At 35.6% G+C, this 17,151-nt stretch overlaps 1 protein-coding gene across 1 annotated transcript in view; it reads right to left on the minus strand.

Moving 5' to 3' along the window:
* LOC122815897 (sortilin-like) overlaps positions 1 to 17,151 on the minus strand; it is a 1,006,054-nt gene that overhangs the window by 335,794 nt on the left and 653,109 nt on the right. Inside the window, exon 11 of the mRNA XM_044088743.1 lies at positions 5,847 to 6,002. Coding sequence (XP_043944678.1) covers positions 5,847 to 6,002 — 156 coding nt within the window. The remainder of the gene's footprint in view (positions 1 to 5,846; positions 6,003 to 17,151) is intronic.

Consider the following 17,151-nt stretch of genomic DNA (forward strand, 5'->3'; position numbering starts at 1 on the left):
CTACCTGCACCTCCTTATTTAATATAATTAAGCACTACCTGCACCTCCTTACTTAATATAATTAAGCACTAGCTGCACCTCCTTACTTTATATAATTAACCACCACCTGCACCTCCTTATTTAATATAATTAAGCACCACCTGCATCTCCTTATTTAATATAATTAAGCACCAGCTGCACCTCCTTTTTTAATATAATTAAGCACTACCTGCACCTCCATATTTAATATAATTAAGCACTACCTGCACCTCCTTATTTAATATAATTAAGCACCACCTGCACCTCCTTACTTAATATAATTAAGCACTACCTGATCCTCCTTATTTAATATAATTAAGCACTACCTGCACCTCCTTATTTAATATAATTAAGCACCAGCTGCACCTCCTTATTTAATATAATTAAGCACCAGCTGCACCTCCTTTTTTAATATAATTAAGCACTACCTGCACCTCCATATTTAATATAATTAAGCACTACCTGCACCTCCTTATTTAATATAATTAAGCACTACCCGCACCTCCTTATTTAATATAATTAAGCACTACCTGCACCTCCTTATTTAATATAATTAAGCACTACCTGCACCTCCTTATTTAATATAATTAAGCACTGCTGCACCTCCTTATTTAATATAATTAAGCACCAGCTGCACCTCCTTACTTAATATAATTAAGCACCAGCTGCACCTCCTTTTTTAATATAATTAAGCACCAGCTGCACCTCCTTACTTAATATAATTAAGCACTACCTGCACCTCCTTATTTAATATAATTAAGCACTAGCTGCACCTCCTTATTTAATATAATTAAGCACTACCTGCACCTCCTTATTTAATATAATTAAGCACTACCTGCACCTCCTTATTTAATATAATTAAGCACTGCTGCACCTCCTTATTTAATATAATTAAGCACCAGCTGCACCTCCTTACTTAATATAATTAAGCACCAGCTGCACCTCCTTTTTTAATATAATTAAGCACCAGCTGCACCTCCTTACTTAATATAATTAAGCACTACCTGCACCTCCTTATTTAATATAATTAAGCACTACCCGCACCTCCTTATTTAATATAATTAAGCACTACCTGCACCTCCTTATTTAATATAATTAAGCACTACCTGCACCTCCTTATTTAATATAATTAAGCACTGCTGCACCTCCTTATTTAATATAATTAAGCACCAGCTGCACCTCCTTACTTAATATAATTAAGCACCAGCTGCACCTCCTTTTTTAATATAATTAAGCACCAGCTGCACCTCCTTACTTAATATAATTAAGCACGAGCTGCACCTCCTTACTTAATATAATTTAGCACTACCTGAACCTCCTTATTTAATATAATTAATCACCAGTTGCACCTCCTTACTTAATATAATTAAGCACCAGCTGCACCTCCTTATTTAATATATTTAAGCACTACCTGCACCTCCTTATTTAATATAATTAATCACTACCTGCACCTCCTTATTTAATATAATTAAGCACCAGCTGCACCTCCTTATTTAATATAATTAAGCACTACCTGCACCTCCTTACTTAATATATTTAATCACTACCTGCACCTCCTTATTTAATATAATTAAGCACCAGCTGCACCTCCTTATTTAATATAATTAAGCTCCAGCTGCACCTCCTTATTTAATATAATTAAGCACTACCTGCACCTCCTTATTTAATATAATTAAGCACTACCTGCACCTCCTTATTTAATATAATTAAGCACTACCTGCACCTCCTTATTTAATATAATTAAGCACTACCTGCACCTCCTTATTTAATATAATTAAGCACTACCTGCACCTCCTTATTTAATATAATTAAGCACTACCTGCACCTCCTTATTTAATATAATTAAGCACGAGCTGCACCTCCTTATTTAATATAATTAAGCACGAGCTGCACCTCCTTATTTAATATAATTAAGCACTACCTGCACCTCCTTATTTAATATAATTAAGCACTACCTGCACCTCCTTATTTAATATAATTAAGCACCAGCTGCACCTCCTTATTTAATATAATTAAGCACGAGCTGCACCTCCTTACTTAATATAATTAAGCACCAGCTGCACCTCCTTATTTAATATATTTAAGCACTACCTGCACCTCCTTATTTAATATAATTAAGCACTTCCTGCACCTCCTTATTTAATATAATTAAGCACTACCTGTCACCTCCTTATTTAATATAATTAAGGACTACCTGCAACTCCTTATTTAATATAATTAAGCACGAGCTGCACCTCCTTATTTAATATAATTAAGCACTACCTGCACCTCCTCATTTAATATAATTAAGCACCAGCTGCACCTCTTTATTTAATATAATTAAGCACGAGCTGCACCTCCTTATTTAATATAATTAAGCACTACCTGCACCTCCTTATTTAATATAATTAAGCACGAGCTGCACCTTCTTATTTAATATAATTAAGCACGAGCTGCACCTCCTTATTTAATATAATTAAGCACTACCTGCATATCCTTATTTAATATAATTAAGCACCACCTGCATCTCCTTATTTAATATAATTAAGCACCACCTGCACCTCCTTATTTAATATAATTAAGCACCAGCTGCACCTCCTTACTTAATATAATTAAGCACTACCTGATCCTCCTTATTTAATATAATTAAGCACTACCTGCACCTCCTTATTTAATATAATTAAGCAACAGCTGCACCTCCTTATTTAATATAATTAAGCACCACCTGCATCTCCTTATTTAATATAATTAAGCACCACCTGCACCTCCTTATTTAATATAATTAAGCACTTCCTGCACCTCCTTATTTAATATAATTAAGCACCAGCTGCACCTCCTTATTTAATATAATTAAGCACTACCTGCACCTCCTTATTTAATATAATTAAGCACTACCTGCACCTCCTTATTTAATATAATTAAGCACTACCTGTCACCTCCTTATTTAATATAATTAAGCACCAGCTGCACCTCCTTATTTAATATAATTAAGCACTACCTGCACCTCCTTATTTAATATATTTAAGCACCACCTGCACCTCCTTATTTAATATAATTAAGGACTACCTGCACCTCCTTACTTAATATAATTAAGCACCAGCTGCACCTCCTTATTTAATATAATTAAGCACCAGCTCCACCTCCTTATTTAATATAATTAAGCACTACCTGCACCTCCTTATTTAATATAATTAAGCACGAGCTGCACCTCCTTATTTAATATAATTAAGCACCAGCTGCACCTCCTTACTTAATATAATTAAGCACGAGCTGCACCTCCTTACTTAATATAATTAAGCACCAGCTGCACCTCCTTATTTAATATATTTAAGCACTACCTGCACCTCCTTATTTAATATAATTAAGGACTACCTGCAACTCCTTATTTAATATAATTAAGCACGAGCTGCACCTCCTTATTTAATATAATTAAGCACTACCTGCACCTCCTTATTTAATATAATTAAGCACTACCTGCACCTCCTTATTTAATATAATTAAGCACTACCCGCGCCTCCTTATTTAATATAATTAAGCACCACCTGCACCTCCTTATTTAATATAATTAAGCACTACCTGCACCTCCTTATTTAATATAATTAAGCACCAGCTGCACCTCCTTACTTAATATAATTAAGCACTACCTGATCCTCCTTATTTAATATAATTAAGCACCACCTGCACCTCCTTATTTAATATAATTAAGCACTACCTGCACCTCCTTATTTAATATAATAAAGCACTACCTGCACCTCCTTATTTAATATAATTAAGCACGAGCTGCACCTCCTTACTTAATATAATTAAGCACCAGCTGCACCTCCTTATTTAATATATTTAAGCACTACCTGCACCTCCTTATTTAATATAATTAAGGACTACCTGCAACTCCTTATTTAATATAATTAAGCACGAGCTGCACCTCCTTATTTAATATAATTAAGCACTACCTGCACCTCCTTATTTAATATAATTAAGCACTACCCGCGCCTCCTTATTTAATATAATTAAGCACCACCTGCACCTCCTTATTTAATATAATTAAGCACTACCTGCACCTCCTTATTTAATATAATTAAGCACCAGCTGCACCTCCTTACTTAATATAATTAAGCACTACCTGATCCTCCTTATTTAATATAATTAAGCACTACCTGCACCTCCTTACTTAATATAATTAAGCACCAGCTGCACCTCCTTTTTTAATATAATTAAGCACTACCTGCACCTCCTTATTTAATATAATTAAGCACGAGCTGCACCTCCTTATTTAATATAATTAAGCACCAGCTGCACCTCCTTATTTAATATAATTAAGCACTACCTGCACCTCCTTATTTAATATAATTAAGCACCAGCTGCACCTCCTTACTTAATATAATTAAGCACTACCTGCACCTCCTTATTTAATATAATTAAGCACGAGCTGCACCTCCTTTTTTAATATAATTAAGCACTACCTGCACCTCCTTATTTAATATAATTAAGCACCAGCTGCACCTCCTTACTTAATATAATTAAGCACCAGCTGCACCTCCTTATTTAATATAATTAAGCACCAGCTGCACCTCCTTATTTAATATAATTAAGCACTACCTGCACCTCCTTATTTAATATAATTAAGCACCAGCTGCACCTCCTTTTTTAATATAATTAAGCACTACCTGCACCTCCTTATTTAATATAATTAAGCACCAGCTGCACCTCCTTATTTAATATAATTAAGCACTACCTGCACCTCCTTATTTAATATAATTAAGCACGAGCTGCACCTCCTTTTTTAATATAATTAAGCACTACCTGCACCTCCTTATTTAATATAATTAAGCACGAGCTGCACCTCCTTATTTAATATAATTAAGCACCAGCTGCACCTCCTTATTTAATATAATTAAGCACTACCTGCACCTCCTTATTTAATATAATTAAGCACTACCTGCACCTCCTTATTTAATATAATTAAGCACGAGCTGCACCTCCTTATTTAATATAATTAAGCACTACCTGCACCTCCTTATTTAATATAATTAAGCACGAGCTGCACCTCCTTATTTAATATAATTAAGCACTACCTGCACCTCCTTATTTAATATAATTAAGCACGAGCTGCACCTCCTTATTTAATATAATTAAGCACGAGCTGCACCTCCTTATTTAATATAATTAAGCACCAGCTGCACCTCCTTATTTAATATAATTAAGCACTACCTGCACCTCCTTATTTAATATAATTAAGCACTACCTGCACCTCCTTATTTAATATAATTAAGCACCAGCTGCACCTCCTTACTTTATATAATTAAGCCCTACCTGCACCTCTTTATTTAATATAATTAAGCACCAGCTGCGCCTCCTTACTTAATATAATTAAGCACTAACTGCACCTCCTTATTTAATATAATTAATCACCAGCTGCACCTCCTTACTTAATATAATTAAGCACCACCTACACCTCCTTACTTTATATAATTAATAATCCACTACACTTCCTTTTTTAATATGATTAATTACCTGCTGCACCTCCTTATTTAATATTAATAACTACCCACTGCACCTCCTTAACTAGTATAACTAACCACCCATTGAACCTCTTTACTTAATATAATTAATTCTGGGGTTGCTTATATCTTAGGGAAAGGGAAGCTTTACTCTTTATATAAATCCACATTTCAAGTGCATTTTTCACTCCATGCAGTTTCCATTTATAAAACTCACAGTAAGTGTTTATTGCCAAATTCCTCTATGCATAAGATAAACAATCTCACTATTAAAACAGTTCAGAAATAAATAAGCTTCTTATCAGAAGAAAAAAAATGACTTGTGCAAAAGTGATATCAAGATTCTCCAACCTTTGGTGAGTATATTTGTAATGTAGACGCCTCTGAGTGATGTAATATTTGTAAAGTCACTGACTCCTCTTTTGTCGTCAAACCAGTGGTTCTCTAAAGATTTTGAGTACAGTACCCCAGTGTCACCAGATGTATACATAGTACCAAATCCATTATCTGAAAAAGAAATAAATAAACATAAATGTTTACACATTTTAGATTTCTACATCAGTGTTACAGTGCAGACTTGCATGACTTCAGTAAACTGTCAGTAAATAAATAAATAAATAACATAACTTGAACATGAATGTTATTACATGTACAAGTATAGCTGTGACAGTACTATTCAGTGCTTCTCAGTCATTTACTTCACAATGATTTTTAGACATCACTATTATTAGGGTAACATCCTAAATGCAAGCACAGCTAGTAAGCAGGATCACATTTCTGGATGGCAGGAAGTGTAGAACTTTAAAAATTAGCTAGTAAGCTATTCCAAGCTGTAGTCAGACAGCAGAAACATTGTGTGAGAAGGTGCAGGGGGTCATGCTACTAAACCACACTTCACATGTATAACTCACACTGGGTGGACCACAGTTGCAGGAAGAAATTCTTAAGTGTTGTGTAGCAGCTACGGGACATATTGTTTACACTGCTGCGTTGTATAGAACTCAATCTTTCACACTAGAACTTTTGTTCAAGCGGTGACTGCTCATGTTACATTAGAAGAAACAAGACAGAAATCAAACATTGTCAGTCATTTCTGCTTTCTTTTGCAGAAATTAATGGAAAAGATACATCAGTTTCAGTATTTTTTTTACATTTCAGTGCTTATTTCTATTGTCTTCACTGCTGCCGCCTCTGCTTAAGTTCTCAGCCTTAGTATTACTAAACCGATGTTTATCTGCACAATTCATGGCAGCATTAATGATCCTGCTGCTAACTTGCTAGGCATCCAGCTTTTACTACTGCATTGCAACTGTCTTCTGCATATCTCGAATGTTACAATGAAGCACGAGAGAGTGCACATTGTATAATTGTGTTACGACTGTATTACACCTGCGTTCTGCATGTCATCACTGTTATAATGACGCACATGGGATGTGAAAGGTATAATTACATTACTACTGTATTGCACCTGTCTTCTACATATCTTCATTGTTACATAAGTAAAACATTAGAGGGTGTGGATAATACAGTTATGATTACACTTTTACAGTTCGACAAGTCCCTGGCCACAGTGGCATCTGTGCCATGTTGACTCATGGGTGCCTTTCTGTACTTACAAATAGGCAGCTGTAGTTTTCAAACAGAGTAAAGTCCAAACAATGTTGTTTTGTTTCTAAATGTATGATTTTATATCGTACTTTGATGTAAGGTAGTCTTGCTGTTGTTTTTTTGTTTTTGTCCTCCCCAGACCCTGCCTGATGGTTCCTCTGTCCGAACCCACTTACCCATTTTTTTGTTGGAACAGCAGAAGGAGTCCATTATTCCCAGGCTGGAACAGAGCAGTATGGCTCATTCACTCCTATCTGGGAATCTCTAGTAGTTCTGTGTTCCATGGATTGACTTGGGTTGTAGGAATCAGAGAATGTTGTTGGTTGTGGTGGGTGGCCTACTATCTCCTCTTGGGAGGATGCCTTGGCTCCTCTGTGCCTGAAATCTCTGCCTCCCAAGGGGAAGCTCACTTCCTCACACTAGTTTCCTCTTAACTGCATAATATTAATGCACTATGGCGGTCTGGACTTGGCCAATTTGAAACTCTAGTGGCATCACCCTTATAGTGATTTAGCCTCACCCCCCTCCAGGATGGGTGAGCCTGCAGTGTTCACTCACTCCTGTTCTTCTTTACAGCTTCCTGCTAGAAACCCTCTTCTTGCCCTCTTTCTCTTTCCTCTCCTTGTCAAACAGCGATATTAAGTTATCTCCCCCTGCTGTAACCTGTGGATATGCACCACAGCACAAACCCCTGCCACAGGTTTTCTGATATATATGTACACCAAATCAAACATAGACAAAGCACATCAAAATATGTTAAAGAATCTTGTATTTCCTGCACTGTATGGTAACTTAAGAATGCAAACTAATTTTTCATAAATTGCTTAAACTATTGCTAACACAGTCCAAATAACTCTATACTGTTCCCCATGTTAAGTCACCCCAGACACCTTATTAGCCCATTTTGGTCCCTCCAGTGGATGAGGTGGCCCATTCCTTCCCCAGACTGGGTGACATTCTTCTATCACATTCATTCCCTGACTTGTCTGAGTGGTTTATAACTACATGAAATTTAGAAATGCAACCAGATATACTGTTATATTTGTGTTTGCTACATCCAGTATGTACATTTAAACACCTATGATGCAATGCTGCAGTTTGCAGATTAGAACCTTCAGCTGCCTAATGAAAGATGGGCTCCAATTTTATGTCAGTAATGATGAATATTCTTCTATTTCTTCAAATATAATCACTGAAAAACTCCATTACATCAACCCTCGATAAAACAAATCCTTCAAAATAAGCACAGTTAAAGGGTTAAAAGGTTAGATTGTATCATCCTTCATGCAAAATCAGCTACAACAAAGAGAGGCTTGGCAGAAAGGAAAACTTAGAATTGAAAATATCTATATGCAAAGGGAAGGTAAGACATTAGTTGGTGTTCTGCATGTCTCCATAGAGAAACCCAATCTGTCTTGGTGGTATGACTGCACTTTGAGTCACTGTGATGTCTCCCCTCTGTCACAGCTTTGGTCAAACCCAGTATTACAAATGATGTGTTTTCTAAGGTTTTGTTAACTCTAGCTGCAGAAAATATTGCTTACTTGTTATAGAACCAGCAAAAACATCTATAATACAAGCTTCTCTCATTTATCTTAGCCCTAACATCATCAGCATCATTTATCTTAGCCCTAACATCATCAGCATCATTTATCTTAGCCCTAACATCATCAACATCATTTATCTTAGCCCTAACATCATCAGCATCATTTATCTTAGCCCTAACATCATCAGCATCATTTATCTTAGCCCTAACATCATCAGCATCATTTATCTTAGTCCTAACATCATCAGCATCATTTATCTTAGCCCTAACATCATCAGCATCATTTATCTTAGCCCTAACATCATCAGCACAAGTACTTAAGCCACTACTAACAGCCAAGAACAGAAGCTGCTCTTCAGATGACTGACATCTACATAGATATCAGATTCACTGATTACTTCACTGCCCACATTTGTTGCATGATCAGCACAGCCCAGTGAGGAACCAATGCATCTTCCTATGGGAATGAATTTACCATATGTTCTATTCACAAAGGGGTGGGCGGTCAAACCATCATACCCAGCTTTAGTTTGTATCCATTTTTTTCCCAGGACAATGTTCTAGATTCCAGGATGACAGCAACTGGCTCTTTGATTACGAGCATGGATGTTGATTTTGGTCAGGCCATGGACTAGACAGTGTCCTAATGAAATGCACTGACTTCAGCATAGAAACATAGACATTAATGGCAGATAATGATTTCCTTTTATGTCAGGTGCAGATCATACTGAATATGGATATGGCAAGCTGCTCTAAAAAGACTAAATATTGGCCAAGCTGCTGTATAATATCTAATCTGCTAACCAGCTGAAAGGAAACAAAAGGTGTCTAATTGCTGAGGAATTGCTTGCAATCCAGATTTGGCCTTAGAGGTATTCTGGTTTATTGTTTGGACCACTCCTCTCCACTATATTCACCAATAATTTGACCATGAATTGCACTGGGGCCGAAGTCATGCCTTTAATGGGGAACAATGGAAGCCATGCATCTGTAGGTCCACAACAGCAAGTGGCAAAGTTATTTGAGCGGACAAAGCTGCCTGACGCTCAGTAATTAAGATGGCATTTCTTCTGTGTGGTTCAGTGCTATTTTATTTTTATTTAAGACAGACAGGTAAATGGAAGAAAGATAGGCAGATTGAGAGGTAGATACACAGACCTATTGATATGCAGATAGAACTGAGAGTACAGACAGAAATATAGGTAGATCACAGATATATATTTTTTTTTTGTAAGGGAGGCTGCCACCCCCTACCAATGATATTTTTCTTTTTAAAGATGCAGTCTGTGAAAAAGATTACAGGGCTGCCACCTTCCCCTTGCAAACAGAATTAACATAAAAGAAAGCCTGATGATGTAACATTCTGCTAAGAAGGATGTACGCTAGTGGTGTCCAGTGTTCTCCATTATTGACAGTCATCTAATGATTTTCGGTTTTAAAGGTCCCAAACTAGATATTGCCAGAATCACACTCTTATGCTCTTAGCTAAGCCACAGCACTGTAAAAGGTTAATTAGGTCAACAATCTTATTCTAAATATGCTTACACTAAAACAAAAGTCATTTTTTTCTCTTTTCAAATGTGTATCAGACAGGTCTGGGTTATTCTATCTGACTGCCTCTGATGGCTCATACTTTGTGGTAATGCAAACTAATGGATATCCTGGCTTCCACTCTGGATATCTGGTGAATAGTGACTCTGCTTTGAGGTACACTAACACTACCCTAATGAGGCTGGACAAGAAAGGGGTGACAGCCATCTTTTTGGAACAAGAATCTGGGACATTATGAGGGACCCTTGATCCCTCCACTCTGACAAACACAACTAAACTCTGTTGGTGGTCTACATGGGGGTGAATGAGCTTAGGTGTTCCAGCCAATGGGAAATGCAGAAGGATATCATCCACCTTGCTATTCTTAGACCAGAGGCAGAAAAGGTGTTAGCCTTAAGTAGTATCTTGATGTCACCTAGAAGAATGCCAAAATTCAAGGACAAAATAACTGCCTTCGTGATTGCCTTCATAGCTGGTACCATTCTAGTAAGATTTACTATGTGTCAGCTTAGGATGAGGCAGCTACCAGACTCTACTGCATTACTGAAGTATTTGTTAACCCCACAGTGCTTTTTTGTCTACAGTTCTCCTACTCAGCCTATTCAAATTAAGTGAATTCCAACTTGGAACATATAAAAGTGGTCAGTTGGATGCCAAGTGTCTTAACAAACAGATGTCCAAACTGGACACTCTCCTTCATTTTAAACACATAATATATGAGTATTAAAAGAAATCTGGTTTTAATGCAATAATTCTAGGTTTAGTGCCCGTCATGCATTCAGACCTATGGACACCTACGGGGCAGTGTCAGTAAGAGACCCTTTCATGTTAAAGCAGATAACTCTTGACCCCAATTTTGACATTTTTGAAATCTTAGTTGTGACAACCAAAATCATCAAGCCCTTCATAGACAAGTTAGAGATCTCCCACCATGTTCCCTACTGATCATGATAGCTACATTAATGCCATATCTGATATCTTGTAAACCCAAACCCATATTCTAGGTGACTTCGATTACCCAACAAAACTGTCTTACCTATGCCTAATGAAGCTCAGTGCTTCCTTAATTACGTAAATGCAAACTAATATGAAGCCTGGAGACAAGACACAGTATCCTGGATTTTGCCCCCTTTAACAATACCCCATCTTATACTGCTTGACACAGTATCCTGGATTTTGCCTCCTTTAACAATGCCCCACCTTAAACTGCTCCACAGTTATCATTTTCCTTAGCTGTATTGGATCACATATTGGTGATATTCTCTTATATGGCTGGAGAAACTCTCCAAACAAACACAAGGCATTCTCAAAAGCAAACCTCTTACAACTACTTAATGACCTAAACAATTTCTACTGCATCCCTGTCCAAAACTGACCCTAATAATAGATCTAAGGCCTTATAGGTTAGTACTAGGCCAACTGCCCTTGTGGGCTATTTTAAGCCTAGCCAATTACCCCATGTGAGAATCAAAGCCTGCACCTTGTATTGCTAAGGTAAACACCTTAACCATTTTGCTAACCTCCTTTCATCTCCAAATGCTATGCTCACCTAAAAAGCTGTATAAAAAAAACAATAATTAAGTGTACAAAATATATGGTGAAATCTAAAAATAAACCTTTACTGTGGAACTCGCTGTAAATCAACTTTACAATGAAAGGAAGAATATGCTAACTTTTTAAAGGAAGTCATGTGGTCCTCATGTTAACAGCACTCTGAAACAAGCTAACAAAAACTTAAGGCAGCAGTCAGAAAACACAGCAGGTTATGAAAGGAGCAAGGCCACTGATACCAAATGTAACTATACATTTTGCTTTATCTATGTTACAATAAATGAGAATCCCCTGTTTGTTTTCAAAATAGATCTGCAATGATAAAATGCACTCTGATCCCCAGGAAATAACTAACATTCTAGCAAATAACTTTAGTGTAAACTTCACTTCACCCACTGTCATAAAGGCTCTTGATTTCTCAGTCTCGGACACTGATAAGATCACTTTAGAATAAGTCCTAGCAAGCTTGTCTAAATCCAAGAACAGTATTCCCAGGGGTCTTGATAATGTACCAAGAAACATAATAATTAGTGCAAATTTTGGCAAATCAGGGTATCTATTAAACCTCTTTATTAAGAGTCCTGTAAGGGGGTATGTCCACGAAGCCAGGAGAAAAGCCATTGTGATAACTATGCATGAGAGGTGTAGCCATTGACCCCAGAAATGATAAATTCAACAGTCTTAACAGTCTTATTTGTAGTCATTGACTGTATTATTTCTGACCACATAAAAAGCAAGAAAATGATAACACCTTAGCAGCAGAGCCGTGACAATTTGTTTTGTCAAAAGTCCTGCCTTCTTGACCACATAAATTTCTTCAAAGAGGAACAGAAGTAATTGTTGATGGTTATAGGTTCATAGGTTCATAGGGTGGTACTAGGCTATCAGCCCTAGGGCCTATACAAGCCTACCCATAACAATTCCCTGGCTATTTCATCCCACACTATTTACTTCCTGGACCCCTGTCTAGCAGGGTGACTGACATGATCCCTGGGGTGAATTTCCTTTCTCCCATCCAATCATCAAGGTTCCTTTTGAAGAGGGCTCTGCTTGACATGTATGGGCAGTCTATTCCAGAGTCTGGGGAGTCCCTGGGTCAGGAACCTATTCCCTCCAGCATCCACATACGCATGGCATTTGGCATACTTGGATCAGGCCAGATATTTCAATATTATCCCCTCTGCAGGCATCACTGACAAATGGTTAACACAAACATCAACCCATGTGTTGTTCCACTTGCTATATACCAGACCCCCTTAAAATGATGCCAACAACTAAACCAAGTCAATTGTGACTGTTTTTTTTTCTCTGCTGATGTTTTTTACATGTTTTTTCCTGAATTATTCTCTCAGCTGTCCAGTCAATGTACTTCAATTACTCACAAAAACCTCCATCCCAGGTCAAAAACAAATGGTAGCTGTAAAAATAGTTTGAATTCATAAGCTGCCTGTTATTTCTCTTTCTTTTCTTTCACAGTTGTGTCATCATACCTCACTGCTGCATTTGATTTCCCCGTTAGAGCCCCTATGCATTTGTTTATTATCTTACAACGTAGGCTTTTTGTACAAGCCAGTCAGGAAACTGTCAACATATAAAAAAATACTAATATACAATAAATGATCATTACTATTCAAAAACAAGCGCACTGATTAGACAGTCCAATTAGTGTGCCCATGGCAAAATGAGCATATACCAATAGAAAAAGGTCTGGCTACTGAAGTACCATTGAGCGGTCAGACTTTCTAATAGTATATGCTGAATAGCAACATTTCTTTTACTGGGAACAGAACAAAATATGAGAAAAATCAGGTACGTTCTGTGACAAAGAATAAGTAAAAGAAACATACATGAGTTTCCTCATATTTTTGCATTGTCCCCTGTAACTTTTAATTATGTTATTTTAAACGGTCAAAAGAAACAAAACAGCAACAGAGATGCTTTTTTCTGTTGTTTCACTTCCACTGCACTGATGTCCTGTATAAGCCTGGGAACGTAAGCTTATAGAACACAATCTGGAGGAAGACTGATGTATAAGAAAGGTATGTAATTTATTTCTTAAATAATGTCATTGTATAATAGCAATAACCCACTCCTGAATCTGGGCATCATAGGATTTCCCCACAGTTGGCTTTGTTTAATCACTCTCAGGCTTTACCTTCATAACCAAACTACGCTAACCGTGGGTGAATCCTTATACCCACACTCAGACATGGGTTACTGCTAAAAATATACGTGTCAAAATAGACTGATTTTAGTAAAACTGTTTTAGATATTATTTTAAATAAACTAGGGCAAATGACATACTTGAGTCCTGGAAAATGTATCTGTAAACAAGTTAGGCAAAAAATAATTTGCATTGTGTAAAACATTATGCTACAGCGGCATCTTGCAGGTTTAGATTAAAAAAAAAAAGATATTTCTGCTTTCTTATAAGTAAACATTGCCTGCTTAAAAAGGCAATTAAAGACAGTCTGCCATTGTATTTGTCATTGCTTTTATCATAAGTTATGTAACAAATGCAATGTGATTTGTGTAAAAAATCATTAAAAATTTGGTCAAAGTAATAAAAACATTCCAAAATGTAATGGTCTGAGGTGACACAAAATAATAATTGCATTGTTTTTCTGTCAGTTTAGAGTAAGTTAGAATGAAAAAAATATTCTAAGAGGGTATCACCTAAATTATAAATATTAATTTGTGCATTTAAGTTAATCTTAGGTTAATAATTGATTATTTAGCTAATAACCCCAGGAGGCCTTTGTAACCCTTGCTATCCTTCCAAGGATCAGACCTTGCATTTTGTGTCGGTGTGGTGGACACTTTAACCATTATGCCAATTCCCTACCACAGTTATTGCTGTCTGCCACGTTTAAATTAGCTTTTTGTGTAGTCCCAGTAAGCTGTTAAATCCTATTCTAGATAAAGTTACTGCAAGAACAAAATTTCTATCTCAATAAATTTATTTTAAAACAAGCAATGTGTTATAAAAGTCATTACATTTTGTAGAAACTTGAAGCAGCAATCAGAAAATATCATCTAGATTCAGGCCTTACCTACTGCAGAGCGTGATGGCTTCCTGGAGTATTTTCTTGCGTATTTACATAGAGAAGACACCACAGTACTGCACGAAAAATAGCAAATAAGACCACAATCGTTGGAAACACACCTTTATAAACAACAGCAAAGCTTTCAGGTTACTACCCTTTTTCAATACTAATACAAAAATTCAAAAACCAAACAGGTTTAAGTAGGAGTCATAAAAATCACGACATACAGCCCAAAGTCATGTGACAACATACAAAATATATGATTCAAAAGAATAATAATGAAAAAATAAAAAAATATACAAAAATCTTCACATCTTAAAAACATTTTTAACTACATATACAGCTGACAGATGGACATATGGACAATGATTTTTTTCTGTTTTTATCCTTTAGTAGCATAACTTAGTTCGTTGTAACTTAACAAGGATAGGTTTCAGTGTGATAGCAGAGTTTAAACCAGGTGGATGGTCAGCCGCTAATCTTAATATCCATTCATATTCCTTGATCTCCAATAGATTATTAGTATCCCCACCTCTCAAGGATATATACAGAATATCTGTAACTCTAAATTTAAATTTATGTTCAGGGCCATGCATATTTATATGTTTATATAAAGCAAAGTAAGGAATCCAGTTACCATCCGAAACCAACTGTATTAAAATCCACTTTATTTGGACAAAGTCCACATGCAGTTTAAAACATAAACGCGTTGAAATTTAACCACAGCGTTTTCGTCTTCTTACATAGACTTCCTCAGATAAAATGCCATACAATCAAATCACTTATTTATATAGTAATATTTAAATTATAAATCAATCAACCAATAATTCATTTAACCATTTGAAAGTTTAAAAACACACACCCATTTATATGTTTAGTGTTTAGTGAATGGAGGAGAACCATCTTGATAGTACAATAAATGCTTTACTTGCCATTATAATCTAACTACCCATTTTAAAATAAAATAAAAATAGATGTTTCCTTGAAACCTTGAATGTTAAAACCATTAATAATAAATATTAAATAATAAAAGAAGTATTATATATATATATATTAACCATAAAACCAGTTAAAAGTTCAGTTGAAGGAAATTTCATTATACATAAGATTTTAAGGCAGCATCCATTGCCATCTAGTGGCCAATTTTAAAAATTACTTCAAAGTTTAGCTGCTCTTAATTTTAGCAATGGCTTAATGGATACAAAATCGTTCAGACCTGGTGTATAGTCTGCCTGTAATGTCACTTGCCACCACAGTTCCCTATATTCTAGGGTATCTTCCCATGGACCATCTCTAATATTATGTTTAACACTTTCTAACACCAAAAAACCAAAAGTAGCATATTTACATTGCTTGGTATGTTTAAATAATGCATTAGTTATGTTAGTTAGTCAACTGAACTTTTAACTGATGTTTTATGGTTAATATATATGTATATATAATACTTCTTTCATTATTTAATATTTATTATTAATGGTTTTAACATTCAAGGTTTCAAGGAAACATCTATTTTTATTTTATTTTATTTTAAAATGGGTAGTTAGATTATAATGGCAAGTAAAACATTTATTGTACTATCAAGATGGTTCTCCTCCATTCACTAAACACTAAACATATAAATGGGTGTGTGTTTTTAAACTTTCAAATGGTTAAATGAATTATTGGTTGATTGATTTATAATTTAAATATTACTATATAAATAAGTGATTTGATTGTATGGCATTTTATCTGAGGAAGTCTATGTAAGAAGACGAAAACGCTGTGGTTAAATTTCAACGCGTTTATGTTTTAAACTGCATGTGGACTTTGTCCAAATAAAGTGGATTTTAATACAGTTGGTTTCGGATGGTAACTGGATTCCTTACTTTACTTTTTGCACCTTGGTTTATGTTTTTTGGTTGGTTTATGGGCAAATACCACCTTCAATTTGATGTTTATATAAAGCATTTTTGTCATTTGTTCTTCTAATCTCAGATTTATGCTTGATTTTCCGTTCTTTCAGCTTTCTGGTTGTTTTTCCCACATAGAAGGACGAACGTGCAAGACAAGTTGCTAAATATATCACATTGTTGCTAGCGCATGTGGCTGACAGATGAAACTTAGAAACTTTGCCAGTTACTGGATGGGTAAATATATCACTGTTAATATTCATATTATTAGTACAACATGTGCAATTCATGCAGCACAAAGTACCATGCTTAGAGGAAGGAGGATGATTAAGTCCACTGTTAAAGTCCTTGTAACATAATTTACTTGTCAAGGTTCTCATATTTTATAGGAAAACTAGGGTCTGTCATCTAAAACACCTCTAATGTCTGGGGATGCCATCAGGATGACCCAATTTTTCTCGATA

This window comes from Protopterus annectens, chromosome 11.part0, assembly GCF_019279795.1.
Source record: "Protopterus annectens isolate FY-2018-M chromosome 11.part0, PAN1.0, whole genome shotgun sequence".
NCBI lineage: Eukaryota > Metazoa > Chordata > Ceratodontiformes > Protopteridae > Protopterus > Protopterus annectens.